The sequence below is a fragment of the Cercospora beticola genome, chromosome 9 (genome assembly GCF_033473495.1).
Source record: "Cercospora beticola chromosome 9, complete sequence".
In the NCBI taxonomy this organism is placed as follows: Eukaryota; Fungi; Ascomycota; class Dothideomycetes; order Mycosphaerellales; family Mycosphaerellaceae; genus Cercospora; species Cercospora beticola.
In genome coordinates, this window is record NC_088943.1 from 1,107,587 (window position 1) to 1,134,667 (window position 27,081).

General features: G+C 52.7%; 8 protein-coding genes across 8 annotated transcripts; 4 read left to right on the top strand and 4 right to left on the bottom strand.

Annotated features, from left to right (window-relative positions):
• Window positions 1-1,745: 1,745 nt before the first annotated feature.
• On the bottom strand, window positions 1,746-3,198 carry RHO25_012674 (uncharacterized protein; the record flags this gene model as incomplete). Its single annotated transcript, XM_023603972.1, has 5 exons — window positions 1,746-1,823; window positions 1,897-2,003; window positions 2,090-2,557; window positions 2,614-2,889; window positions 2,946-3,198. 5 exons carry the CDS (start codon window positions 3,196-3,198, stop codon window positions 1,746-1,748), a joined length of 1,182 nt encoding a protein of 393 aa, XP_023449843.1.
• Window positions 3,199-5,224: 2,026 nt separating this feature from the next.
• RHO25_012675 (uncharacterized protein) lies at window positions 5,225-8,045 on the top strand (the record flags this gene model as incomplete). Its single annotated transcript, XM_023603973.1, has 6 exons — window positions 5,225-5,589; window positions 5,662-5,774; window positions 5,838-6,064; window positions 6,124-6,529; window positions 6,578-6,951; window positions 7,017-8,045. 6 exons carry the CDS (start codon window positions 5,225-5,227, stop codon window positions 8,043-8,045), a joined length of 2,514 nt encoding a protein of 837 aa, XP_023449852.1.
• A 1,373-nt stretch (window positions 8,046-9,418) lies between these two features.
• On the top strand, window positions 9,419-11,673 carry RHO25_012676 (uncharacterized protein; the record flags this gene model as incomplete). Its single annotated transcript, XM_023603974.1, has 5 exons — window positions 9,419-9,754; window positions 9,816-10,010; window positions 10,058-11,241; window positions 11,292-11,456; window positions 11,508-11,673. The coding sequence occupies 5 exons, from the start codon at window positions 9,419-9,421 to the stop codon at window positions 11,671-11,673; spliced, it is 2,046 nt and encodes a 681-aa protein (XP_023449851.1).
• A 171-nt stretch (window positions 11,674-11,844) lies between these two features.
• RHO25_012677 (uncharacterized protein) lies at window positions 11,845-13,495 on the bottom strand (the record flags this gene model as incomplete). The annotated part of the gene is made up of 2 exons (XM_023603975.1): window positions 11,845-12,879; window positions 12,929-13,495. The coding sequence occupies 2 exons, from the start codon at window positions 13,493-13,495 to the stop codon at window positions 11,845-11,847; spliced, it is 1,602 nt and encodes a 533-aa protein (XP_023450318.1).
• Window positions 13,496-15,141: 1,646 nt separating this feature from the next.
• RHO25_012678 (uncharacterized protein) lies at window positions 15,142-16,128 on the top strand (the record flags this gene model as incomplete). The annotated part of the gene is made up of 1 exon (XM_023603976.2): window positions 15,142-16,128. One exon carries the CDS (start codon window positions 15,142-15,144, stop codon window positions 16,126-16,128), a length of 987 nt encoding a protein of 328 aa, XP_023450319.1.
• A 2,333-nt stretch (window positions 16,129-18,461) lies between these two features.
• Window positions 18,462-19,937, bottom strand: RHO25_012679 (uncharacterized protein; the record flags this gene model as incomplete). The annotated part of the gene is made up of 2 exons (XM_023603978.2): window positions 18,462-18,768; window positions 18,826-19,937. 2 exons carry the CDS (start codon window positions 19,935-19,937, stop codon window positions 18,462-18,464), a joined length of 1,419 nt encoding a protein of 472 aa, XP_023450317.1.
• An 805-nt stretch (window positions 19,938-20,742) lies between these two features.
• Window positions 20,743-25,514, top strand: RHO25_012680 (uncharacterized protein; the record flags this gene model as incomplete). The annotated part of the gene is made up of 3 exons (XM_023603979.2): window positions 20,743-20,978; window positions 21,033-25,377; window positions 25,434-25,514. The coding sequence occupies 3 exons, from the start codon at window positions 20,743-20,745 to the stop codon at window positions 25,512-25,514; spliced, it is 4,662 nt and encodes a 1,553-aa protein (XP_023450322.1).
• Window positions 25,515-25,929: 415 nt separating this feature from the next.
• On the bottom strand, window positions 25,930-27,074 carry RHO25_012681 (uncharacterized protein; the record flags this gene model as incomplete). Its single annotated transcript, XM_023603980.2, has 2 exons — window positions 25,930-26,995; window positions 27,049-27,074. 2 exons carry the CDS (start codon window positions 27,072-27,074, stop codon window positions 25,930-25,932), a joined length of 1,092 nt encoding a protein of 363 aa, XP_023450323.1.
• Between the last annotated feature and the right edge of the window lie 7 nt (window positions 27,075-27,081).

Genomic DNA, 27,081 nt, shown 5'->3' on the forward strand with positions numbered 1-27,081 from the left:
GTCGCGTCGTCTGATGTGAATCCTCCACCTCCACCTCCACCATCACGCGGGAAGTGTGATGCAGCGTGCGTGCAACGGGATCGAAGCTGTGCAACGGTACACCGAGTATGGCCGACACAGTCAGACAGTCTGAGGTCTAGACGCCGCCGCGGCGTCAGAATGCGGAAAGCACCTCCATGAAGTGGACATCTTCCCACAAATGCAAGAGCGATACCATGGACACGACGGATCGCACTGGCAGCAAAAGTCATTTCAGGATAGGTCGGATTCATTTGGGTTGCTAGTACTGATTGAGAAAGAAGAACATCTGCTGTATCAACAGTATCCGCCATCCACCTCAGACGCCTGCAAGAATGACAGGTCCGGCTCCCAAGAGTCTATGCTGAAAACAACACCGCCCAGATAACTGTTCACACAAGCTTGTCCGGTGCAGCAATTGCCACGCCCACAACCGCTATGATCCATAACACACCCAGAAAAAATTCCTCTCCTGGCACCATGCAAAAGCAAAAGAGCCTTCTCCAACAACCTATTCGTCCTCTTTCGAAATGCATACTCCAACCCACGTCCAATGCCCTTCAAAAAAACCCCTCTTTCTCATCCTCACTCGCCCCAATAGAAACTTCGCACTCTGCAGGTATAGACTCCAGAACCGCTTTCACAAACCCACGCGCATTCTCCTTCATGCCCCCCCTCTTCCTACTCCCCTTCCCGTCCTCTTTCATCCCGCCGACCACAACCCTCAACTCCTTCAATCCCGTCATCCCCTGCAAAACCCTTAAATCGCCAAACCTTGTCACCCCTTCACTCCTTACATCCAACATACTGAACAAAACAACCTTCTTGATCTGTCTCAGCCAGATACTCGACAAAGTACATTCTCCCAAAGGCGATAAACCTCCAAAGGATTTCGAATACAGCGATGCTTCAATGATGAAAATCTCGTTTGCACATGCTGCGTCGAGCACTTCTTGCCGTATTAGGTGGCAGATGCTGAGGAGTGGTAGATGCGGAGGTGCCTTTGGGAGGCCATGGTGAGTTCGGGAGGGGCTGCGATACTACGGGATGATTAGCATGAATGGCGAAGGGGGAAAAGCGAGGTGGTAAGTGTGACTGACGATGATTTCATAACGTTGTCGTTGTGGTGGAAGGATATAGTTATATATCTGTAATCGCAGCTCCGTTGGCAGGCTGAGAAGACAAGCTGATTCGTTCTGTACAGTGTCACTTTCGGAAGACATTGTGATGAATTCGCTTCCTTGGCGCTAGGTCGTGCTTTTTTCTTCTAGCATGCGAATTTCTCTTCGCTGAGTGCTTTCTCAGTATTCTTGTACCATCGCTGCATTGAATTTCCATGACACCAAAAATAGAACCAACCATCTCTCTGGAATGAGAGTCAGTAGAGAACTCCAAATCTGTGGAATGTTGGCTCAGCGGGCCTCACATCAGTCCTATCTACTTTACTTCCAGAATAGACTTTCTTCATGCGAGCATACAGCTGCGCCTCATATACACTTCTATGGTACCAACTACATACCATCGCCCCCGGGACTGAAGTCTTGGGGGAAATGGCCATAGATTGAATGGTCCCAAGCACGCACCCGTAACATACTGCTCGAGCGATAACAAATCAGACGAAAGCGATAACAAATCAGATTAAAGAAAAAAAACCCGAACGACACTATTCTCTCAAACAATTCATAAACTTCTTTCTATCTGCAACAAATAACAATCTTTACATCAATCTAACTAGCCTGGAAAACCGACCCATCACTGTTCGCGCTATAAGCGTAGCCACACTTTCCATTGCCAACGATATAAGCCTATGAACAGAATCCTCGTTAGCAGCCGTAGTAGTCACAGTGATCTTTGGGATCATGTTGTTTTTATACTTACATCCGTTCCCGTAGCAGTCCCAGCCTTGGACAAGAAGAAATTGGCGTGATTGGTTTGCGCTGAACATGTATTATCGGTGTGAGCGAGTAGGAAGCAGCCGGCGTTGCCTGTAACGTAGTTGTTAGTTGGGTGGTACTACTAAGAAAGAGGAAGGAGGGGAGGCGTGGTGAGGTGAGGTAGGAGGTTAACTTACCAGGACGATACAAAAACGTCTCACAAATTGCCGAAGCTTGACATTTTGAACAGCATTCTTCTTGAGTATTAATCCCATTGAGATTCACAATCTGATACGTGTTTCCGACGTTGGGTCCGTTGTTTTGAGCGTTTACGATTTCGTACGAAGTTCCGCCATTGGAGAAATTTGGTCCGAAGAAGTTATTTGCGTTTGTGCAGGCGTCGTAATGGGTGGGACCGTTGATGACTTGGGTTGCCACGGCTCCTAGTGTGGTTGTGGAAGTTTGGAAGAAGGTTGTGGTTGTTTGAACGTCGGAGACGGAGGTGGATGTTACTGTTTCTGTGACTTCGGCGGGGAAGGATGTTGAGGTGTCTGTGATGACGGATGTCGAGCGGACGGTTTTGGAGAAGTAGGTCATGGTGTTGGTTAGGGGGGTGAGGGTCGTGTAGGTTGTGAATGTGTGGGTGTTTGAGACGTAGCGGGTGCCTTGGGAGGATTTTAGTATGGGCGAATGCGATTCAAGTCCTTTGATTGTGACGTACATTTCACGTTCTGGGGGTGGGTTGCAGCAGCAACGCCGGCTTTCTTGTTCTTGGGCGCAACGCCAGCAGGAGCGCGGGGATGTTGCACTTTGCGGCGTTGCAGAGGTCCCTGGTTGACGGTGTTGTCGATAGGCTGGAAACCCGCGACTGTGGGAATAATGGTGGTCGAAGTGGACTGAACCGTTTGAGTAGTTGTAGTCGAGACAGTATTTGTGATGGTGGCACTGAACGTCGCGACATCGAACGAAACGGTAGTGCTGGTGGCAGTCTCGGTGGCTGGAGGGACTCAATGTTAGTGTTTGGACCAAGGAGGAGAAAACCACCAGACTTACGTGTGGTATCTGTCACAGTTTCCGTCGATGTGCTCAAGATGACAGATGTAGACTTGATGCCCTTGTAGCTTGTAATTGTCGACTGCACGACAAGGACCTGTGTAGGCCGAGCTGACGAAGTGGAAGTAATAGTTGTCCTCGGTACGACTTTCACGGACTTGGTGCCCAGAGTTGTACGACAGTCAACATGGTCTCCCAATGCCGAGCCTAACAAGAGCGATAAGGCCGCGACGATGTGCGAAAAGGTCTTCATAGTGTGGAGAAACAAGTGATTGGACCAAATTCTGCGCAAGATTGAAGCGATGGGAGAGGTATGAGATCCCCTTACCAAGGGTGCGTGAATATATACAACATCTCTTTCTGCTCGACGACAATTTGCCCGCCTCGGATCCGAAAGCCGCTTCTTCATCGCAGGCACCGCCAATGTCTTGTCCAGACTCCAGACTCAGCTCTATCGATTGAAGTTTGATATCGTGGCGTTCGCAACGCAACAGAGGCACAGCATGGCCGGAGGCGCTGAGTAGCAGTCGTGGTCGCGGTGTGTAGCGAGCATATCGGAGCAAGCCATACGAAGCTGCGACTATCACCAATGGGGCAATAGCAGCCTACGGCCGGACCCCAAAGGGGATTGAGGCTTCAGCCTTACCAGCGGCAGGCTCGAAACGCTTCTCGCTCCCATGTGTAGTGCAGACAGGGGAAAGCCAACGGCGACTCCGGCCGTCCAGGCCAAAAGCTGACAAGCTCATCGGCTAAGCATGATCTGATTGCTTGACGAGGCTTGACTGTGTCCACACAACACACACGACCAGTTGGCGATGCTGCTGCTGCCGACTTTCTGCAGGTCCAGGCTGCCAATCACCCCAATTGTAGGCGAACAGGCGCTGCCGTTCTCGCCGTACTGCGTTCAACTTGGTCTTGCTTCTCGCTCGTTTGCTTTGAAATGGCCATAGACAACATTTCCCCTTTCGGTGCCGCGTCATCCTCTCTGGGTGGGCACCTGAGAGATGCGACCGCTCACAATCCGCTCACGAGGTGGAAATTGACTTGGACATGAAGGCAGTTCTTGCCGGCAGCGTCGTCGTTGTTGGGCCGGTTGAAACCAGGCGTGGTGAGGCTAAGTTCAGACTTTCAACTGCATCTCCGCAGTCTTCACCCGGCACGTGGCATTGCAAGCGTTTCTGGACGCGCGCGCAAGCCAGGAGTCCGCATTGGGCTGTCGAAGTGGCGCTTGGCTGAACGCCAAGCAATTTCGGGAGAAGCTTCGCTGCAGAAGCGTGGCTCTTGTGAGTCTTGTCGGAAGCTTGTTCATGAACGCCCCGAACGCCATCTCGTGTTCACCACGTTGTCGACAAGCCACACTGACTGTTCGCGCCCTCAAGTCTTCTTCTCCCAGCGGCCAGATGCGTGGCCCTCCCGGTCCCGCGGCATCCTCTCTGGCGCCTGTCCAGCTCTTGCAAGGCTGTGAGCTGCCTCGAATTCGACGGCCGGCCATCTTAGCCATCTCCAGAAGGCAGAAACTAGACCAAACGTGCATGCCCTGAGTATAGCCCACAATCCCTTGGCTGGGGACTGACCCTAGAGAAGCAAGCCGCCCTCGGTCGCGTACGATTCGCGCACTGCCGGCAATGCACGCTTCAGCCATGTGAGCCCACGTGCGTGGTCCAAGTCCTGACGAATGGTACATGCTGTCGCTTAACTGGGACGCTGGAGATCAGACTAGCAACATATGAACCTTCCGGCCACGGCGTCTACGCCTGTAATACAACTCAACTATTAGCACGGAGTACGCGATGCACTATACGGATGCAGCTCGTCCCCGGCATTATATTCGGACCCGACTACCCAAGGCGGTATGACTGGTAGCGAGGGCGTGTACACCAGACCTGCTGGACTCGTACGTATACTCATGCGACGTACTGGTTGGGCCTAGACGTTGACGACCATGGCGACTCCGTCTTGATGAGGCGTTTCTCACCGCAATGATCGCAGAGAGTCGAGACGCTGGCTCACCATCATTGCCCTTTCCAACTGATCTGGCCCAGCCACAACCGGTCAGATACTGAGAAGAGCCATCGATACAGCAGTTGTGCCATGACTTACTCCGTACAGCACAAGTTCGGGATAAAGTCCCCCTGGACTCCAGACCGACGCCCGCTCAGACTATGTTCTTCCATGCCACGTCGCTTTCCTCCAGGCTGTTCATCTCTTGTTGCTACTTTGATCAATGTCATTGAGTGAGTTGTCGTTGTTACTTCCCCAGCGCTTGACACGCTGCATTCATGGCGTTCTCTCTCCAGCGAATCACTCTTGCGGCGGCTATACTTCTACTTTGCACCACTTCATCCGCCGCACCTCAGGCTTCAAGCAATGCGCAATTCTACCACCGTGATAGATATGAGCGCGACACAACAAACTCCAACGGGACCTCCTCGACAGCTGGTAGCAATACGTCAAACGGGACAACTTTTCTCGAACCCGTCATTCCTCCACAAGTCGATGATTCCGTGCTGCTCAATCTAGCCCCCACTACGTCGGTTTCGTTAGCATGGGCAGGGGCTGGCGCCGATTCCACCCCTGGATCTACGCAGAAGCGTGTCATGAAGCGCGATGGAGCTCTTCTCGCGACCGCTGATCTGGGGTTCAAGTAAGCATTGTGTATAGGGACTACCACCCATGATTGATGCACTATGGCTGACAGTTGTAACCTTCGTCACAGATGGCCAGCAATCACTTTGGATCACTCTGCCTACGTGTCTGGTGTTTCATGCTCAAATGGCGTACTCACGGGTACTCTGACCAGCCAGGCATACAGCTATGCTAAGAAGAAGTGTAAGTTCACATTCTTCTCACAACGGGCAGTGTCATAAGACTGATCACGTATCGTGACTCCAGGGCCCACGCACAGCGACCTCGTTTTCATCACCGCTGCGGACACTTGTGGCCCAGACAATGCCAATGTCTACTTTCACGCTACTTCGCTATCGTTCGCGGATCCTGGTCTCTCATTCACAGCTCCAGGAATACCAGCTGTCAACATTACAGATGTGACGATCTCTATGGTCCTTCAGTGGGGCGACATTGGCACTCACAATTTGAGACGTTCACTCACGAAGAGAGCAGTAAGTTGTTCCGTCACGACCGACTAGCGGACTACCACTAATCTTGGTGACATGTGTAGTTGTTTATACCGCATGGACTACAGAGGCGCATTGATTGGGGCCCTGTCTCGAGCACCATCGAGTGGAGCAAGTATCTCAACAACGACGAGTATCTAGGCACCGATGAGAACGCGCCCTGGGATAATGCCGCAAAGCTTTTCTCGTGGAGCAAGAGCGAGAACGGTGCAAAGCCTGACGACTCGTACAAGAAGGGAGAAGTTGCCAGCGCGACAGGCCATCACAAACGATCAAACGAGACGTCGCTCATGACACGCGGCGAGTCAGAAAAGAATTTTGATTATGGCGTCGGGCTATACTGCGTTGAATGTGGCTTTGGCGGCTCACTTACGGCGTGGGGCTTTATACGAACTTCATACTTTACTGTTGTGGAAGCAAAGATTGGTCTAAATGGACACATGGAGCTTGGTAAGTGATTCAAAGTGGAGCCGTGACCATTCCTAATTACTTCGACAGGACTATATCTGGGCCTCAATGCGTTTGTCACCTACGAGAACAAATGGACTTCGGATCAGAAGAAATTCTATCTTGTCGAGTGGGGTATTGAGGGCTTAGCAACTGTTGGACCTTTCATCGGCGTACAATTGCAAGCCTCTTTTGGAGTCGAAGCCAGCGGCCAGCTCTTGGTCGGCGCTGGTGCTGAATGGCCGAACATCGACATTACACTCGATCTCAAGAATCCAAGTGATAGTAGTGCCACTGGTTTGGCGCCTAATTTTCTTCACAAAGCAGAGGCGCAAGGCGAGCTTGAGATCACAGCAGGCCTGGGCTTGCCGGTCGAATTGGGCATCGGTTTGAAGCTCATTGGAGGGTATGCCTTTGAGGCCACGGTAAGCTGAGAGCGATTGCAACATTATACTTGACCAACTGGCTGAATGGCTAACTTCTTCTGTAGGCTGGCATTGTGGACACACCATCTATCAATTTCGAAGGAACGTTTGAGATCTCTGCTTCGGTGCTCGACAACGGCACAATCGAGCATGATATCAATGGAGGATGCTATGGTATCGCGTGGAACGTCTTCTTCCAGAATGACATCGACTTCCGTCTTACAGCTACAGGTTTCGACAATTATGAGACCCCGCTCGTGGATCCTTACAAGAGTGCGCCAATTGCAGAAGGCTGCATTGGGTATGTCAAGACTGGTACAGACAACAGTATTGCAGATGGTGACCCAGAAGGCTCTGGGGCGGACAGCGGCATGACTGGCAACGGCATGAATGACTCCGAAGGCAATGGTATGTCTGGCGGAGACAGCGAAATTGGCGATGACGGGGACAGCGGTGTAGGAGAGATCGACGACGACGATCTCGCTCAATCAACAACGACCAGTGCAGGAGGCAAGGGGGTCGCTGCTACCACAACCAAAGCCGCGAGCAATACGACAAAGAGGACTACAACGATGACTACTACTACAAAGAAGATCACAACCACGACGAAGGTGGTGACCACAACGAAGAAAGCTGCTCAAACAACCAAGAAAGCTACTACCAAAAAGGCCGGAGCAACGACGAAGAAAGCCGCCACCACAACCAAGAAAGTTGCAGCAGTAACAACCAAACGGTCAACAACCACTACCAAGAAAGCCTCGTTGACAACTTCCAACGCGCCAACTTGCACATCCGGCAAAGCAGTCCTGAAGTCCAACCCCAACCCAGCCTTCATATGCGGTAAGAAGACCGGCACCGCCTACAGCAACTTCCTCGTCGGCAAACCCACCAAAGGAATGTGGAAATCTCTTCAGCAGTGCGCTGATTATTGCATACCGCAAGCCACTTGCATGAGCTTTAGCTGGAGTCCCAGCACGAATCTGTGCACACGGTACTCGCTCTCGTCTGTGCAGATGAGCTTGAAAGGAACGAGCACTACTGCGCCGTCGGATGCAACGTTCTATGATCGGACGTGTTATGGGACGAGTTGTTGAGGCTGATCTTAGATATTTCGGATTGCATTGAATGGCTGAGTGGAAACAATAGATTTTTCAATCAGTTCCCATTGACCGCGGGAGGGAACGTTCCTCTTCGTCATTTCTTGCACGATTGCTTGGCGGCAAGTTTGCTCCAACCCGAGATCGATTGCAGTGGTCACGCAGACACTGAATTTCGTCGCAGCCGATTGTACGGAGCGGAGCGTTCGAAAGCGAGCTTATGCTATCAAACCAAGTATCTTGGAAACGCCTAGAGAAGCTTCATGGATGGGCAATCTTGTGTTGCGGGAGAGCGGAGAGCAGTGGGGAATGCAAGTTCAGGTCAGGTCCGAGGCGGAGGTCAGCAGTGCAGCAGCGTCCGTGCCCGTTCTGTGTAACCAGACATGAGCTAGCTCCGGCTGGAACCGTAAGCATTGATTCGTTGACAGCTTGCACGGGACGGCGGAGGTCCGACGCCCGCGCCCGCTCATTTCTCCCTTCTTGCTCTGTTCTGCTTCTCTTGTCCTCTCCCCGACTCGCACATCACCTCTACAACCTCCAAGAATGTGATTTATTCCAACACGGACTCGAGCGCATCGCAACCGGAGTTGCTTTCGATTGCTGACATGTCGTGTGACAATCTCACGGCTCAGCTGTTCAGCTCTCAGCCTCAATGCCGACAAGTTGCGTCGTAAGCCTGCACAGTCGATCGCTGGGGACAAGCAAAAGCTTCAGCTCGTTTACAGAGCATAAGATGGAGATGCCATGCATACCGGTACGCATTCGGATTCGAGGACCATCTCAAGAGCATACAAATCGTACGCTGCGGAAACGTCGACAGCTTTTTTGTTGAACGCCGGAGCCGGAAGCCTTACCTCTCAAGATGGGAATTTGACAACCACCAATAAAGTATTTACGTAGGCTGACATGTCTGCCCGCATGAGGAGCGGCTTCGCGTTGCGAATTCGGCTCTTGTATTATCGCAATGGGGTAATCCCAGTATGTCACGCCGCTTACATCGACATCTGCTGCGCAGACCGGAAGCTTTTCAGCTCGGCTACACCCAAAGAGTGCATTCTCGTGCTTACTATGTGGACCTTATCAAGATGTACCGCCTGCACGCTCATATATCGTAAATCCTCTGAGCGTGGGAAGCGTGGCACTTCTGACTCCTCACTGGCCGAGGACTCCGTACGAGTGCATCTCCTGCGCATCATGGCGGATTGGAGAATTCAGCGTCAGGGAAGAGCAGAGGAAGAGCGGCACGGTAGGTGTTGAGGTATCGAGATGCATATCTGAAGCCTCGACCCTGGATGAAATAAGCATTTCTGCATCTCCCTCAATCACGCTCAATTTTGCTCAGACTGCTTTTCAGTGACGCACTGGTTGCCATGTTCTTCGAGTACTGCTGGGAAGTACTTCTCAAAATCGCAACATACTCGCCTCTTCTCGATTCGAGTAGCTACACTTCGCAGCAGCCTTTTGTTGTTCCTCAGAATGCACACGACAACAATGAGCTCGCCCCACTGGCAGGGCCATCGTTCAAGGTCGCTGGAACTAACTTCGTTTGCAACTATCCTCGAATGAATGGCTATCGATCATGCAATAGTGCTAAAGGCCGGGACTGCTGGCTTAGATCTAGCGATGCGAAGAACATCACCTACGACATTCATACTGAGTACGACACTCCAGGTGATAACTTTACGCCGACTGGAGTCATTCGGGAAGTGTGTTGAAGATCCCGTCCAACTCAAGGAATGTCGTAGCCGATGTGCTGACTGTGTGTAGTACTGGCTCGATGTCGATCTCCAGCCAATCGCTCCTGATGGGTACTTGAAAAGCCTCGGCCAAGTGTTCAATGGCACATATCCAGGACCTCATCTTGAAGGCTGTTGGGGTGACACCTTTGTTGTCCACGTTACGAACAAGATCCCAAACCTAGGCACGACGATTCACTGGCATGGCATTCGCCAATTGCATACAGTGAGTGTCAAGTCCCAGCTATGGACTTCATGCTAAGATGTCAATAGAATCAGCAAGACGGTGTCAATGGTGTAACTCAGTGCCCGATTGCCTACAACGAAACATACACGTACCGTTTCCACGCTCAGCAGTATGGACATACGTGGTACCACAGCCACTATCAGACTCAGTACTCCGACGGCGTTGCTGGACCACTCACCATCTACGGACCAAGCAGCGATGATTGGGACGAAACCTTCACGCCGGTCATGATGCAAGACTGGGTTCACGAGAACACTTCCGTCGCGTTCAAGCAAGAGCTTGCCCAAGCTATACCAATCGCAGATAGTCTGCTCCTTGGAGGCGTCAACCAGTTCAAATGCTCCAGCTTGGACCCGAAATGCTGTGTCGGTTGCAACCGGGCGACCTGCAATATCAATGAGGGCGAGAATCCGGAATTCTGTTGTACTCCCGATCCAGGATGCTTCAAGACTGTCAATGGAGTGAAAACTATCCAAGGTGGCGGCAGATTCAACAAAACTTTCGAAGAAGGCAAGCGGTACTTGCTCCAACTGATTAATGCCTCCTCGGAGTCCATGTTCATCTTCGCCATCGATGATCATGATCTCCAGGTTATCCAAGCCGATTTGGTCCCTATCGTCCCTTACACCACCGACTCAGTCTTTGTTGCTATTGGACAACGATATCAAGTCATAGTCACGGCCAAACCGAAGAAGAAGTCAAGACTCTGCGTGCAAGATGTGAGGAGTTGTAATTACTGGATCCGAACTCGAATTGCTTCTGGCTGCGGCACCGTCGCTCAAGATAACGAAGAGACAGGGATTATTCAATACTCTCCAAACAGATCCGGCAACCCAGAGACCATTTCTGGCAACGATCGAGAAGCCTGCCAAGACGAACCGGTCGACAAGCTGCGGCCTGTCGTGCGATGGAACGCTGCCGACCTGCGCAATAATCGAGACAATTACACCTTTGATGCTGCTTTCGACAACGTCACAAATCATGGTGCATTCAGATGGGAGCTTTCCGAGAAACCCTTGTTTCTCAATTATTCTGACCCCAGCATTTTGAACGTCAACGATGCGAGTTTCTTCGCGGATCCTAATGTCGCTGCGGTCAATTACACGAATCATGCTTGGAACGACGGATTCGTCTATCTTGTCATCACAGCTGGAAATGTTCTCAACATACCGGGAAAGAGAGGAGTGCCTGCTGCGCACCCCATTCATCTGTAAGTGACATCTGACGAAAGGACTTTTCAAGTCAATAACAGCCACACAGCCACGGCCACGACTTCGTCATCCTCGCTCAAATCGATCGACAGTGGGACGGGACTGTCCCAGCGATGAATACCGATAATCCTACTCGTCGCGATACAGCGTTGCTTTATGCTGGTGGCTATCTTGCTTTGGCTTTTAAGCTTGATAATCCTGGAATCTGGCTCGTGTAAGTAACATGTTACCGCTGGTACTGGAATGAGACTGATCTCGCCCGCAGACACTGCCACATTGCATGGCATGCTTCGAGTGGTCTTGCACTCAACATCATCGAGCGCCAAGACGAAATTGTGGGAAGCATTGGCTCCCTTGACGCTACACGCGATACATGTGCTGGTTGGGAGAGGATGAATTTGAAGTTCGAGCAGGAAGATTCTGGGATCTAAACGATGGGCTTCACAGGTTTTGACTCGATGCATGCAGCACAAAAGATGACTCGAAAGTCACAACAATCCAACGCAAATCAGAGACCGATAAAGGAACGAGAGTTCACGTTCGTTTTGAACAGATACAGGTCATCAATACATATCTTCATTATCTTATGTTTTTTAAGGTCTCTACGCAGGCAACTTAAACCCACCCTGCCTATTCGTAAAGAACCCATTCGGATCATACTGTCGCTTAGCCGCCTGCAGCCTCGCCAAACTCTCCGCTCCATAACTCGAATACACATCCTGATTCGGCGCCGCATCATTCATAAACAGCGGACTATAACTAACAGTCTCCACATCACCGGACTGATAATTCGTCGGAGCGATACCAGCATAATTCTCCTTATGATACGCCAACAGAGACTCCGAAAGCTCCTCAGAGTACTTTGGACAACGGTCTTGACAGAGAGGATTCGCCCAGAGGAAATTGTTTTCGAACCAGATCCGATCGCCGTATTCTGGACGGAGGTCTAAAGCGTTACCGCCTTGTCGTTGCGAAGCTTCCGCGATGCGGACGGAGACGGGTTGGGGATCGAAACCTGTGATTTGGATGTCGAGACCGGATTCGAGGCCGTCGATGAAGGTTTTGTTGTAGGTTGCATCGTAGTAGTGGGAGAAGAATTCGACTTGTTGGTCTTCTGGGAGATTGGGGTATGTGATGACACGGAAAGAGTTCCCAAAGCCGACGATCGCAGCACCTCCTGCTGATTCTGCGACTTCTGCGTAGCGTTTTGTGCCGGTTTCGGAGAATAGGGAAGGGATGGCGTCGAATTCGTCGAACAGGCCTGGTGGTGGTGTAGGGCCATCGTAGAACATGAACATTATGGGGCCGGTGATGGCGTTGAGGAGATTGAGTGGGAGGCCGAATTGGAAGACGGGGATGACGGCGGCTTTGGCGTCGGGGTAGTCGCGGATGAATCTTGTGACAGCGCGGAAGAGGGCTTCACGTTTGTCGGGGGTGTAGGCGCGGAGACCTCCCCAGACTTGTCCGTTGACGCCTTCGGGATGGGCTTGCATCCACATGCGAGTTACGATGCCGAACTGGTTTCCGCCGCCTCGGAGGGCCCACCAGAGCTCGGTGTTCTCTGTTCGTGTTGCATTGACTGCTGTGCCGTCTGCCAGTACGACTTCCCATTGGTCGACGTTGTCGCAGGTGAGACCCTAGGTAGATGTTAGTTGGGTCTAAAAGTATGGTGAACCAAGCACTCACGTATTGAGCAGAGTAGTAAGATAGACCTCCGCCCAGGGCGAAGCCACCAACACCGATATGTGCCAGTCGACCACCGACGACGATCTGATTCGTTTGTCCGGTAATCTTGTAGATATCACCCCATCTTCCACCCGGACCAACGATGAAGTGGTTTCCGTCCTCTGTGCGGGTAGCAGACCCAAGGTTGACTTCGAAAGCCATCAGAATTCCTTCATCTGTGGAAGAGAACCCAGGAGCAGGGTTGTGTCCTCCGCCTTTGATGGCGAACTTGACAGATGGGAACTCATTCAGCTTCTTGACGAGGTTCGATACTTGCTGTGCGTTGGCAGGGAAGAATGTGCATGCTGATCGATAGTCGTATGAGTTTTGGTTGTTCCAGTATACTCGGTTCGTGTCGATCCATCGTGAGGCATTCGCAGCGGTTCTCAGAGCATTGATGCTGAGTGGATCGTAGGCCATGTATCGAGGGTAGGTGTTGTATAGGTAGTCGCATACTTTTAGAGTATCAGCAGTAGGTACTGCATTAGCCAGCGCCACCAGGCTGGCGACTGCCAAAGACAAGAGCATCGTGTAAGATGTTCGGGGATGATCGTTCGAACAATGGAAGCTTAGATCGTGGGAAGAGCGTAGTCGAGCATGGGAGACATATACATATGGTTCTTTTCTTTACGGGCTGAGTCGCCGAGGTGATTTGTGAAGTGCACCCACCTAAGACGCCACCTTGATCATCAGTAGTCTTTTCCAAGCGAGGTATAAGATAAGATCTGTGATTTGCGTGGGCCGGCGGGCTAGGGGCGGGTTGGCCTGGACTAGATGCCGATCGTTCTGCATATGGAAGTTGAATTCACGCACGTCAGACAGAGCTTTACAGGGCAATGAGACTGCCATATGCGGTCCTGAAATGTGCGTTGCTCGTCTGCGATCTCTCATACTCCTGATCATCCTGGTTGTTGTGCTTGGCCATGTTTCAAGTGAGACTGCATTTACCATTATGGCATACTATGCCGACAGCCCCTAGGATAAAGCTAAGGCAGTGGCATTGCGAGCATGGTGTCCCGGCAATGCCCCATGCAAGTCTGCGCGCGATCGGGAATTCGCTACATAGCGACAGTAGTGAATTTGGCACGCGATATGTGAGTCGCATATCAGACGGAACGAGTTGCCCTATCCAAGACAGATCCGAGGACGTGAGAAGAATACCTTTTCAGCCACGACTGCACTAGAGTGGCTGTAAACTTATGGGGACAAGGAGAGGCATCGTCGTTTGAGCGGCCTGCCTCGCTCAGCTCGCAACTTAGTGCTCCAAACAAGCATCTCTCAGGCACGAATGGCCAGGATTCGCCTAGGGAGAAGAGAAATCTGATGCATCTCCAAAGTGAAGTAGCGTGGTGATCGGCAATACGAGCGCACGGACGTAAGATACGAGGTTCGCACGTGAGATGGGGGAGAAAAAGTAAGCCGGGATGTGCCGCTGGAAAGGCCGAGGCGCTTGAGCTTGACCTGGCGGCCTGCCAACAGCTTGATAATAATGCGATTTGCAACATTCGAATGCATCTCATCAGCTTTGTGCAGGGTGCGCATGCGCTCTCAATTTCAGAGAGTCCAGTATGGCCGAAGGGTCTCCGGCCTGGCTGAGCGGATAACGTCATCCTGGTACGCGACTCATTGAAGGGTGCAGTGGGACTTTGCAAGTGGACAACTTCCACGCCGCGATCCACCAGCGGTGGCCCAACACAAGCTGCCAGGCGAGATGAATGTCATCGTAAGGCATCCACACGCTTGGTTGGCTGTATCTCGGTCATTTGGTGACTTGACGGACCATTCGCAAGATGCCCAGAGGCGAGACCACCGTCAGGGTAGCGTACGGACATCGTTCTCAGAAGTCTGCACAACGACCACATATCCTCGACGATGTGATCGCGGGGCTTCTCCAGAGGAATTTGTCGTCTGCGACTCGGACATCATGCCACAGGATAGCATTGCTTTCTCTGTTGTTGACTGTGCAAGCGTTGGAGAAGAACTTGCGAAGTGATGTTTGATGCCAAGAAATGGTACGTGCTCAGCAATCCACCACGCTCCGTCATCCACTTTCTGCAGCTCCACCACCCACTGTGTTTTGCACTGCGAGCCACATCCACGTCGTCCACGCCGCCCTCCACAGCTGCTATACCGCTTTCTTCACTGCATCGACGCGTCGCACGTGATACCGCACGATGCCGCGAGGCCGCGATGAATGTTGGCAGGAAGTCGACCGCGCCTTGGACGAAGACTCCGGCAAGCGCCATCCCCGCGTCACCTGCAAGCACTGCCACCTCGAATGGACGTCCAACGAAAAGGCGCGAGTGATTGAGCATCTCCAGCGATGCATGGAACTGCCCGAGCCACTATGGCGGACGTACCAGCCGCATCGTCTGGACCCTACCCTCCCGTCTGCTGCTGAGCTCCAGCAGCAACAGCGTGCTCGCACCCGCGGCATCGCGTCCATGTCGAATACAGAGCAAGAGTTAGCCACCACTGCTTGTGCCCAATGGATTCACGCTTCAGGTCTCGACCCGTCAGTGACTGAACATCCAGCATTTCGTGCCTTTCTTCGCACACTGCGTCCAGCTTTCAAAATCCCATCAAGGCACCAATTGACCCATGCGCTCCTCGACGCGCCACTCATGTTCATCGCCTTCATTGCAGATCCGCAAGAGCGTCATCGTCGGCCTGCCATTCTGGACAGTAATGAGGAAACACAATCGCGCTCTTTGCAGGCATTTCTCCTCAAGTACTGCAACGGCAACACCATGAAGGCCTCCGCATTGCTCGGCATGCTGTCTCTGCTGCGAGTCAAGCAGGGTCCATTTGCCAACGACATGGTGTGGATGGCTAGCAATCAGATGACGCCGATCCAGTGGTGGCAGAATTTCTGGGTGCAAGAACAGCCAGATCTTGCTGAGTTGTGCATGTTGGCTCTGGCGATTGCTCCACTCGGCGATACCATTGAACGAAATTGGTCACCCCATGCCTTCGTCCATGTCTTGAAGCGCAACCAGATCGGCGTCGATGTCGTCAATCGATTGATTACGACGTTTTGGAGCCTGCGTATCAAGCACGGCTGGGTGGACGACATCGCCAACGGCACTCATGACGCCACAGATCAAGATGCGGAATTCACTCCGGATCATATGGACAGCTTCATGCCAATGCAAGCTTAGGAAGAACCGTTGCATGACGCTGCAGTCGATGGACCAGCACAGAAGAGAAGAAAGACGCAAGCCTTGGAGGGTATGGAGCGTCCGGGCTCATCAGTCGATCCGTTGCTATAGAGCCGCTCTCAGTCAAGCTCGCAGATACCTGCATCTCATCCGAATCGAGAGTGAGGATCAACTTCGTCACGTTGTAACAGCGGTGAACGATCTGGTACGACCCAGTCGGCATGGAGGCAGATCATCCCGGCTTCCGTGCGCAGACGTGAGACATCCGCGGAACAATGCGACCGTGCTCAAACCACAATCACATCTCGAACGGAGCGAAGGCAGTGACTGCAACAACATCTCAGCTGGCGAAGTTTAGTCAACATGATAACAGTAAACTCTCTTCGCAGGTGATTAGGACATGGAAGCCGTCGTAGTTGTACAGCGGATATGCAGTACAATACGTACATCATCAAGATGAGCAATGCTCAAGGCTCTTGGCTGGAACATTACTTGCGAGGACCTACAGCACAGTACACAAATCTGTTGGTGCTCCTCAAAGCTTGTACATAATATGGGGCTAGTGCTGTGGGGGACTGGAGTCGCCGAGAAGGATGCTGCACCATCTCATCTCATCATGACGAACACTTGTTTACAGAAAACAACATCGCGTGACAAGTCCGATCAATACATCTCCCAGAATCCCAGCATACAAAAAGGCCAACTTTACAAGCCATGTACAAGTACCGCAAGAAACAGCAAAGTCCAACACCGAAATCGGGCAATTCTCGAGCCACAAGCCGCTGTCCATCCTCACCTCCCACAACGAAAGCAAACGCAATTCCTCCCGCTTACCCCGTAAACAACCATGGTATTTCTTACCAAATACCAAGCAAATTCCATGAAACTCTTACGTCAAACATCCTCCAGACCGATGCTCGGAGCTACCCTTTTCGTCAGCCGGACCAGCTCCGCGGGTGTCATGTGATGCACCTTATAGCTATGTGCTCGGCAGGTTCGCAGACTGAGGTCGTCACGCGAGGAACTTATGTGTCATGATCAGGGCGGAGTGCATGGAACTGAGTCAAAGCAATGTCAATGAAACCGTTGCGAACCACGTCTGGTTGCCTGGTTCTCGCTGGTTATGTGTAGGATTTGGGGAAAGGATTGGGTCGGAGTTGAGGGCGTGCGAGTGCATGTACATATTATGGTTGGTGATGGTGTGATGTTTGTGGTACTGACGGATGCGGTCTGTGTATGTATAAGCATTCGTTCCTGTCATCGAAGAGTAGTGACTTCTCGATTCGTCTCTTCAGAAAAATAGCCCATTCTGAACAAAAGGAATCCCAATCAAACATCGAAACCACAATGCCCTCCTCAACAACCCAACATCCAACAACCCCAATCTTCCTCACCCTCCCCCGCGAAATCCGCGACCTAATCTACTCCCACCTCTTCACCTCCAACATCGTCCATCTCTCCCTCCCCACCCGACCCCGTAACATCGGTCTCCTCCGCGTCAACCACCAACTCCGCCTCGAAGCCTCCAAACCTTTCTACAACCTTACAACATTCTACACCGATGTCCGAATCGCAAGTCTCTACAATTGGCTTCAACGACTCCCAACCTCTCACCACGGATACATTAAAAATATCCGCCGAGTAGATTTCGAAGCGAAAACGAGAAATAATATTGGGAGAATTGAGAAATTGAGGGATTGTAGGGAGAAGTTGGAGGGGATGGGGATTTGGTTAGGGGAGGGAGTTTTGCAGGTTGCGTTGAGGGGGGAGGGGAGGGAGGAGGTTTGGGGGACGGAGTTACCGGTGGAATGGCCGGGGAGTGCGAGGGCGAAGGTGCTGGATCGGAGGGATGTTTATGAGGGGTTGGAGGGGGAAGCTTGATTTGGAGAACTGGTTAGGTTGATCAATGGGGCCGATGTGTATGGGGTTGATGTTGGACTGAAAAGTTGCTAAAGACGCCAAGGCCACGCTAGATGAGATGGGTTCTGGCTTTCCATTTTCAGATCGAGATATGGATTTGTACGACATGCTTGCTGTTCGGCAATTGAGGGTCGTCTGCTCGCTGTGCGACGCGTTGAGCCAGTGAGGATGAGGAGCTTGGGCTCAGGGTTGCTCAGAAAGTCCGGCAGTCCTCAAGGTCTTTGTTGGTGGTCTGCAGAACCAAGGTGATGGGCCGAATCCAATGAGCTGGATCAGTTCTTGCTCCGGTCACAGCTCGTTCTGTGCGACGTAAGATCAAGAGAGCCAATGCGCTCGTCTGGGCCGAAAGCACCTTCGTGCGATCAAGCCAAGCTCTTGTTACGGCCGGGCAGATCAACTGCAGCGACTCCTTTCTACTTCGCCGCCCCATCAACCTTGGTCGGCGTCACCTTCTCCTTTGCGGGACTTCCTTTCATCACGTCTCCCAAAGGAAACTCCTCCTCTGCCTTCCTCTCGTCTTCTTCGGACCACGCGCGTGGTAGCACAGCGAATACAAGATAACTTGTATGTGTCCTGACTTCGGGTTCAGTTCGATGCACGAGTCTGCCTTCCTTGTAAAGCTTTCGCTCCTCTGCTTCTCGCTTGATCTGCTCCAGTCTTTCTGCCTTGGTCAGCACACCGCCTTGCTCTCGCTTCCTCTCCTGTGGGATGATGTCCTGTCTAGATTCCGGTCAGTCTGACAAAGAAAAATATCCATGAATTGTAGCGTTGACCTACCGTAATCGCTCTAATGCCTCATTCACATTGGCAGCTGTCGCATTGACGCCTCTTAGACCTTCCTCTTTCAAGCCCACGCGCTCTCGGCGCACGTCTATTCGCTGGTTCTGGATTTCCACCATGCTGATATCGGCCCAGCCCAGCTTCCGTAATGCGGCGCACGTTGCTATTACTTGTTCGATACAAGGCGAGAAAGTGCAGAGCTGGATGGGGTTTTCAGGATTGAGCGGAGAATCAGGTCCGTCTCGCGTCAAGTTCTGCAGGGCAGTCCAAGGCGCTGGAAGATCAAGGAAGATGGCATCGGTCTTGGGTGAGCTGCCGTCGTCGAGAAGAAAGCCGTCGTTACAGACGTCACGATGTGTGAGATGGACAATGCCATCAAGACCGTGTTCTGTGATCTCCCGGCGAAGTGTCTCGACTCGCGGCTCATGGTATTCGTAGCTGTACACCCTGCCTACTTTTCGTCGCTTACTTTCTGAAGGGTAACCATTGAAGACGGCTCTCGTTGCAGCGTGCGTGAAGCTGCCGCTCCCTGCACCGGCTTCGATGATGGTGCTACCAGGTCGCACTCGTAGTCGTTGCAGGATGTAGCTATAGTCGGGCGTGTACACGACCTGTGTTCGATGATCCAGCGAAGATGTCCAGGACTCAGGAGTTGGGGGCAAGACGTGTATGAAGCCTGAGCCCGCCTCGACTGGTTTCACTGCTGGAGCATCGCCGTTTGCTTCCTGTTTCCGCTTCTTTGTAGGTGATGATGCGAGTTCTGTTTCCTGCCCATCCGACTTTCGCTTCCTGCTGCCTTTCTCTTCCGCAGAGCCATTTTCTGCTGGTGCTGAGGCGGTGTCCTCTGGCTTCTTGTTCTTGCCCTTGCGTCCTCGGCTCCCTGTGTCAACCTTGCTCGCGCGCACCTGACTGCCCCAGTCGAGCCCGATCAATGTCTTGTGCGGGAAGCTGCCGAAGCGGGTGTTGGCGACTGCCCCTTCGGCATACCCTTCATCGGAGCTCTCGGCGAGTGTGAGGGGAATCAGGCTGTCGCGTTTGAGATGTAATATCGCGAGCGAGTCCACCTCCGCTCTGGGCGTGGCATAGAGAAAGGGCGAGGGTCGTGACATTTTTAGCGACGGATGGTTGCATTGGTGGTGAATTTCTGCATCCCGGGGGCCGGGCTCAGGTCCGCTTGCTATCTTATCGCGTTTGTGGAGGAACACGCGATGATGACAGGCGCGACCGTGGGAGGAGCTTGGGCCATGCGAGACTTGGCTGAACTAACGAAGTGGTTGAGTTTCCGGCTGGCAGACTGCAATTGGCATTGGGGCGTGCAACGAGCGCGGCAAGCGACCGCCAACGATGCAGAAAACACACCGCCTCGTGTCGGCGCGCTGTTGCAGCCATCATCATGTGCTCACGCGAGGCCGAAAGAGCGTGCGTGGATGGCAATGCAAGGCAAGATCGGCGATGGATACTTCCGGCGGGACCCAGAGCCTCAACGCACGCTGCACGCAGACGAGCGCACAGTGCAGGACAGAGCAGAGCATTGATGCAGCTGCCCACAATGTCGCTGCCGCCGCTTCCCTCTCCGCCGCGACGCAGCCAGGAAGTCGGTCAACACGTCGGTCCTGCTGTTGCCTCTCCTCCCCCCCTTCCTCTCCGCCCATCGCCCTCCTCTCCTCTCCTCTCTCTCGACATCTCACCCCCGCCATCTACTCGTGTACCACTCCACGCGCCGCCGCGGAGCATTGAACCCAGCATCTTCGCCCATTGTCGCTCATTTGCGCGTCCGTCTCATCTATAGCACTCTCCACCCATACACACTGCCCATTGATCTCTCCGACAACGACATACAACATTGACCAGGACAGCACCCATCGCCTGGGCACGTCGTTCTGATTGGGACGACCCAAAAAAGTTTTGCCCAGCATGTCACCCCAGCAGATCAGCAACCACACCGTGTACCTGCTCCCTCTTAAAGACGATGGATCTCCAGACCTGCCTGGCTCGCAGCCATATATATACCTCGCGCCACCCACGAAGCCGGCCTACAGCATTCGCTTTCAGATCGAAGGAACGAGCTCAATATGCAGAGAAGGAAGCCTTTGGGTCAACATTCCTGCCAAGGGACAGCCTTTTGATCGGAACAAGTTCCATGAGTACAAGTGAGCATTGCTGAAGACCTGCTTTCAGTGGTCAATGCTAACAGAGGGACGAAGGCTGAATCCAAGCTTCACCGAGTCCATCCAGATCGATGTCCCCGTCCACACAGCTGGCGCATTCGAATTCTACTGCTCGTACACACCTCTGCCACCATTCTCGACCGGCAAAGTTGACACCCCCAAACCAACGCGGACAGAAACGCACTTCATCGATGTCTCACCACACCTCGAAGTCGACAAGGCACCTCTTCCGCTCGATGCCATCTCCATCATTTCGGTGCTGTCCAAGTTCATGGGCAAGTACCCGCATGATTTCCACCGACATCTGCGCGGTATCAGCGAAAGAGGCTACAATATGGTGCATTTCACACCTCTCATGGAGCGTGGAGAGAGCAATTCGCCATACTCCATCTACGATCAGCACACCTTCGACAAGGCTATCTTCCCTCGAGGCGAGGCAGACATCGCGGAGATGGTCGAGAAGATGGAGCAGGATTACGGCCTTCTTAGTCTGACGGACGTTGTGTGGAATCACACCGCCAACAACAGCAAATGGCTGGAAGAGCATCCGGAGTCGGGCTACAATATCAATACAGCACCGCATCTTCGGGCTGCCTACGAGCTGGACAGCGCTCTGTTGGACTACTCCTCAAAACTGGCATCCCTTGGCTTGCCCACGCATTTGACCGGCGAGGCTGATCTGGTCAAGGTGATGGAGGGTATCAAGACTCACGTATTTGGCTCACTCAAACTGTGGGAGTTTTACGTCTGTGACGCGGAGAAGAATGCTCAGGCAATCACTTCTGCGTGGATGGAAGGCCAGATCGACACCAGTGTCAACGTGCCAGAGGATGCTCGATCGTGGTCGCTTGGAGACAAGGTCGAATGGCTTCGCAAGCACGCTTGCCCTGGCATTGACCGTATGGGAGAGCGATTCCGCCGCAACGTCGCTCCTGGAAAAGGTGCTGCTTTCCTTCAGGCTCTTTATGGCAAGTTCGATCAGCACCAGAACAGCGCGGTCGATGAGCGCACTGCATACGCCGCCATAATCAGCCTTCTGCACGGCCTCAATGTCGATTGGTACAAGGAGCACGACAACGACAAGGCGGCACAGCTGGAGCAAATCTTCAACCGGACCAAGTATATGAGGCTTGATCCGAATGGGCCAAAGATTGGCGACATCACAATTGAGCATCCGCTCATCGAGTCCTACTTTACTCGTCTGCCATGGAACGAGACTACGAAACAGCACGATCCAGACTCGCTCGCGCTGGCCAACAATGGATGGGTATGGGCTGCAGATGTCATGCGTGACAATGCTGGGCCCAAGTCCAAGGTCTACCTTCGCCGAGAGCTAATTGTCTGGGGCGATTGTGTCAAGCTGCGCTGGGGAGCTGGCCCAAGCGACAGCCCTTTCCTTTGGAAGTTCATGACAGAGTACACCCAACTCATGGCCAAGCACTTCCACGGCTTCCGTATCGACAATTGCCATTCAACTCCTCTTCATGTCGCATCTGCCATGCTGGATGCTGGTCGACAGGTCCAACCAAATCTGGTCGTTGCTGCGGAGCTGTTCAGTGGCGATGAACGAATGGACTTTCTCTACTGCAAGAAACTCGGCATCAGTTTTCTCATCCGAGAAGCAATGCAAGTCTGGTCCACGGCCGAAATGTCTCGCCTTGTGCACATCAACTGTGGTCGACCTATTGGATCCTTCGAGGTTGATGACATTTCTAGTGCAGATCGTCCATCATCTTCAGATGGAAGTGCGACGAATGGCAGTGCACCACAAGGCAAGACGATCATTCACAAGATCATCCCGTCCAAGATCCACGCCTTGCTCATGGACTGCACCCATGACAACGAGACCCCAGTCCAACGACGGGACGGCCGCGATACTCTACCGAACTCTGCCCTCGTAGCCATGTGCGCCTCCGCGTCTGGATCTGTCTTTGGCATGGACGAACTGTACCCAGCCTTGATCGAGCTTGTGCATGAGAAGCGACAGTACACGTCTCCCTACAGCAACCTGCAAGAAGGTCAAAACATGAAGATCGGGCCAAGCGAAGGTACTGGTGGCATCAAACGTCTCATGAACCAATTGCATGTCATCATGGGCAAGGACGGGTACGATGAGACTTTCATCCACCACGACGGCGAGTACATCACAGTTCACCGCATTCACCCCAAGTCTCGCAAAGGTTACTATTTGATTGCACACACAGCGTTCCCTGGCTACGGCAACGGCAATGCTGGCTTTGGACCGCAAACTCTTACTGGGACGAAGGCGAGACTGCTTGGCGCATGGAAACTCGAGGTCGACCAAAGTCACGATGCTAAACAAGCGGCACTCAACGACAAGGTCCTGCGTGGTATTCCCAGCAAGACCAAAGACCTCAGGGGTGTCAACGTCGAATCTCGCGGCGACGATACTGTCATCGCTGTCCCCGGCGACTTCCCACCAGGCTCAATTGCGGTGTTTGAGACATGGATTCCTGGAGCAGAGCACAGCGAAGGACTCGACAAGTACCTGACATCTGGCGCTCGACAAGCCTTTGCAAATGTCAACCTCAACGACATCAACGCCATCCTGTACCGCTGCGACTCTGAGGAGCGTACTATGTCCAAGGGCGCTGACGGCGTGTACGCTATCCCCGGTCACGGCAGTTTGGTGTACTGCGGTCTGCAAGGCTGGTATTCGATTCTTCGGGATGTGATTGCCAACAACGACCTCGGCCATCCTATCTGCAATCACCTTCGTGAAGGTCAATGGGCGCTGGACTACCTCGTCAACCGTTTGGAAAAGCTTGCGCAGCGCAAAGATGGCATCTACAAGGGCGTCACTCCTGTCGCCGATTGGCTCAAGTCACGTTTCGATGCCATCCGCAACGTCCCAAGCTTTCTGCTCCCACGCTGCTTCGCGCTGGTCATCCGCACTGCGAAGAAAGCAGCACACGAGCGCGCGATTGAACAGATGCATCCGAACATCCAGCACGGTCAGCGCTTCCTCAAGTCTCTGGCCATGGTATCCTGCCAAGTTCAGGGCTACATGGACAATGCGAAGCTGTGGCCTGACAAGCTCGACCCGGCGATGGCCGCCGGTCTCCCTCACTTTGCTCAAGACTGGGCTCGTGTTTGGGGACGAGACACCATGATTGCGATGCGTGGTCTGCTCACCTGTACTAGTCGTTATGCAGAGGCGAAAGAGCACTTGTACTCTTTCGGCAGCTTGGTCAAGCACGGCATGATTCCCAATTTGCACAACTCTGGCACCCTCCCGCGGTACAACAGTCGAGACTCGGTCTGGTTCTTCCTACAAAACATTCAGGACTACATTGCCATGGCACCTGAAGGTGATAGTCTCCTCCAAGAAAGCGTACGTCGTCGTTTCTTGCCTTACGATGACACTTTCTTCCCTTGGAACGACCCACGGGCGTACTCCAAGAACAGCACATTCGAGGAGATCATTCAAGAAATTCTTCAACGTCATGCTTCAGGCATGCATTTCCGGGAGTACAACGCCGGCTCGGACTTGGACAGTCAGATGAAGTCGGAAGGTTTCAACATCGACATTGAACCAGACTGGTCAAATGGTATCATCTACGGCGGTAACGAGTGGAATTGCGGTACCTGGATGGACAAGATGGGCGAGTCTACCAAGGCTGGCAACAAAGGCCATCCTGGTTCTTCTCGTGACGGTGCACCAGTGGAGATAACCGGTCTACTGTACAGTGCACTTCGCTGGGTCGATGGGTTGCACAAGGCCGGCAAGTTCAAGTTCGATGGTGTGAAGAAGGCAGATGGTACGCTGATCAGCCACGGAGAATGGGCTGCGCTCATCCAGAAGAACTTTGAGCATGCTTACTATATTCCTTTCGACCCGTCCGAATGGGAGAACTACGACATCAACCCCAAGATCGTCAATCGCAAGGGAATCTACAAGGACGTTCATCGTGGAACCAAAGAATATCGGCAATACCAGCTTCGGCCCAACTTCCCCATCGCCATGGTTGTTGCACCCGAACTTTTCGACCCTGCTCACGCTCTGGGCGCGCTCGAGATTGCCGACAAGAACCTTCGTGGCCCTACTGGAATGGCAACTCTCGACCCAGCCGACATGGAGTACCATCCCGACTACATCAACTCGGATGACAGTGACAACTATCAGACCGCACATGGACGCAACTACCACCAAGGGCCTGAATGGTTGTGGCCTACTGGGTTCTTCCTTCGCGCTCTGCTGTACTTCGATCTGAAGCGTCGCACTACGAAAGAAGGACGCGTCGAATCCTTCCAACAAGTCACTCAGCGTCTGAAGGGCATGAAGGAGATGATCAACAACAGCCCGTGGAGAGGTCTCACTGAGCTTACCAATCGCAATGGCTCTTTCTGCGGCGATTCGGTGAGTCTACACTTTCCCAACTTCTTCAACAAGAGATGTTACTAACTGTGACACAGTGCCCTACTCAAGCTTGGTCAGCTAGTTGCATAGTAGACCTCTACCACGATGCGAGCAAATTCGGCATGGAGTCGCAGTAGCTTGCTCCTCCAGCGACAGGCTACCTGACTGAGAAAGTCTTCCGAGTGGCAACTGGCCTCGCAAGCAAGGCGCATGTGGCTATCGTGAGCGCATCCTAAGAGTTCCTGACAGAGTTGTTCGCCTGCAGCGAGAGGGCTCTGGAGGCAAAAGTTCTACCTTGTTCAATTGTACAGTGTGCGGTGGAGAGAGCGCAAAGCTCTTGACCTAATTAGATGATCAAAATACCCTGAAAAATAGAATCGTATTGATATCCCTACCACTGTTGCCCTCGATATTCAATCTCAGTGAACTTGTGCATGCACATGTTGATTACTGCATTCTGTTGAACGGCACGATTCGTGATAACCGAGCACGTGGTTCCATTACTTTTGATGCATACATGCTGAGAATCTATCGCTACCGTGTCATCTCGTCTCATGAAGCGACCTGCGGCTTCATCATGAAAATCTCCTTCAACGCCTGTGCACTTCCCGCTGCCATCCTCTTTTGCATGATATATCGATGTCGCACAGCCTGTCTCCCGCCCAGGAACGTTGGCGTAGACGTCCCTGATGCTGTCGTCGCGGCTTCTGACTCGCTGGCAACAGCAGAACTAGATTTTGAGTCCTTCTTCGCCTCTTTCGCGGCTCGCTTTGCTCGTTTCTCCTCTTTGCGTTTCCGGCGCTCTTCTTTCCGTTGGCGCTTCTCTGCCTTGAGGCGAGCTTTCTCGTCTTTATCGATGGGATTGCTGTCTTCTGATGAGCGTTTGGATTCTTTGCGCGAGGACTTTTTGCTGCGTTTTGATGAGGAAGAGGGCTTTTCGTCTTCGCTGGAGCTCGTGGAGTCTGATGTGGATTCTGCTTCTCGCGAGGGAACGTCGGTGGTGCTGGGGATATCTTCTGCTCCGGCTTCCATTCTTCGTTGACGTTTCATTTCTTTAATTGCGGCTGCGGTTCCGTTGGTGGCTTTTTGTCTTTTTTTCTGTTTTCGTCGTTTCTTTGCGGCTTTGCTGTCTTCTGCCTCCTCATCCTCGTCGTTTTCGGCGTCGCTGGCTTTACGCTTCTTCCCGCCTTCCTTTAAGTGTCCCAAATCGGTCTTGACTTCGCACATCTTATCGCCTACTAGGAGTCCTCCTCTCACGAAGTTCAGGTTCCCGTATTTCAGCTTCAACTGCACATCCCGTAGCGTCTCCTCTTTCTTTTTCAACGCGACTTGGTCTTCCTCTTTCCCGTTCAATCGCCCCAGAAGTCCAGAGAACATGCTCAACCCGAAAGTCTCGGCATTCTGTGTTCCGATTTTCGCGCCGAGTCCGAGATTGTCTTCGCGAAGCATTACACGGATGTGGGAGGCATTGGCGGCGGTATAGTGATCTGAATGCGAGGCATTTTCTGCGCCGAGATAATCGCCAGGCTTCCAGCCTTGTTTGGAGAGGATTTTGTGGCCGAAGGATGTGGTGGATTTGGCCCAGGCGGTGTTGTTGGGGTCGGCGGAGAGTTTGGTTCTGGGAGGATGTTAGTCTGGGGGCATGATAGTATGGCCTGGATAGGTGCATACTTCTTCTTGTTCCCGGCGAGACCCATGGCGGCG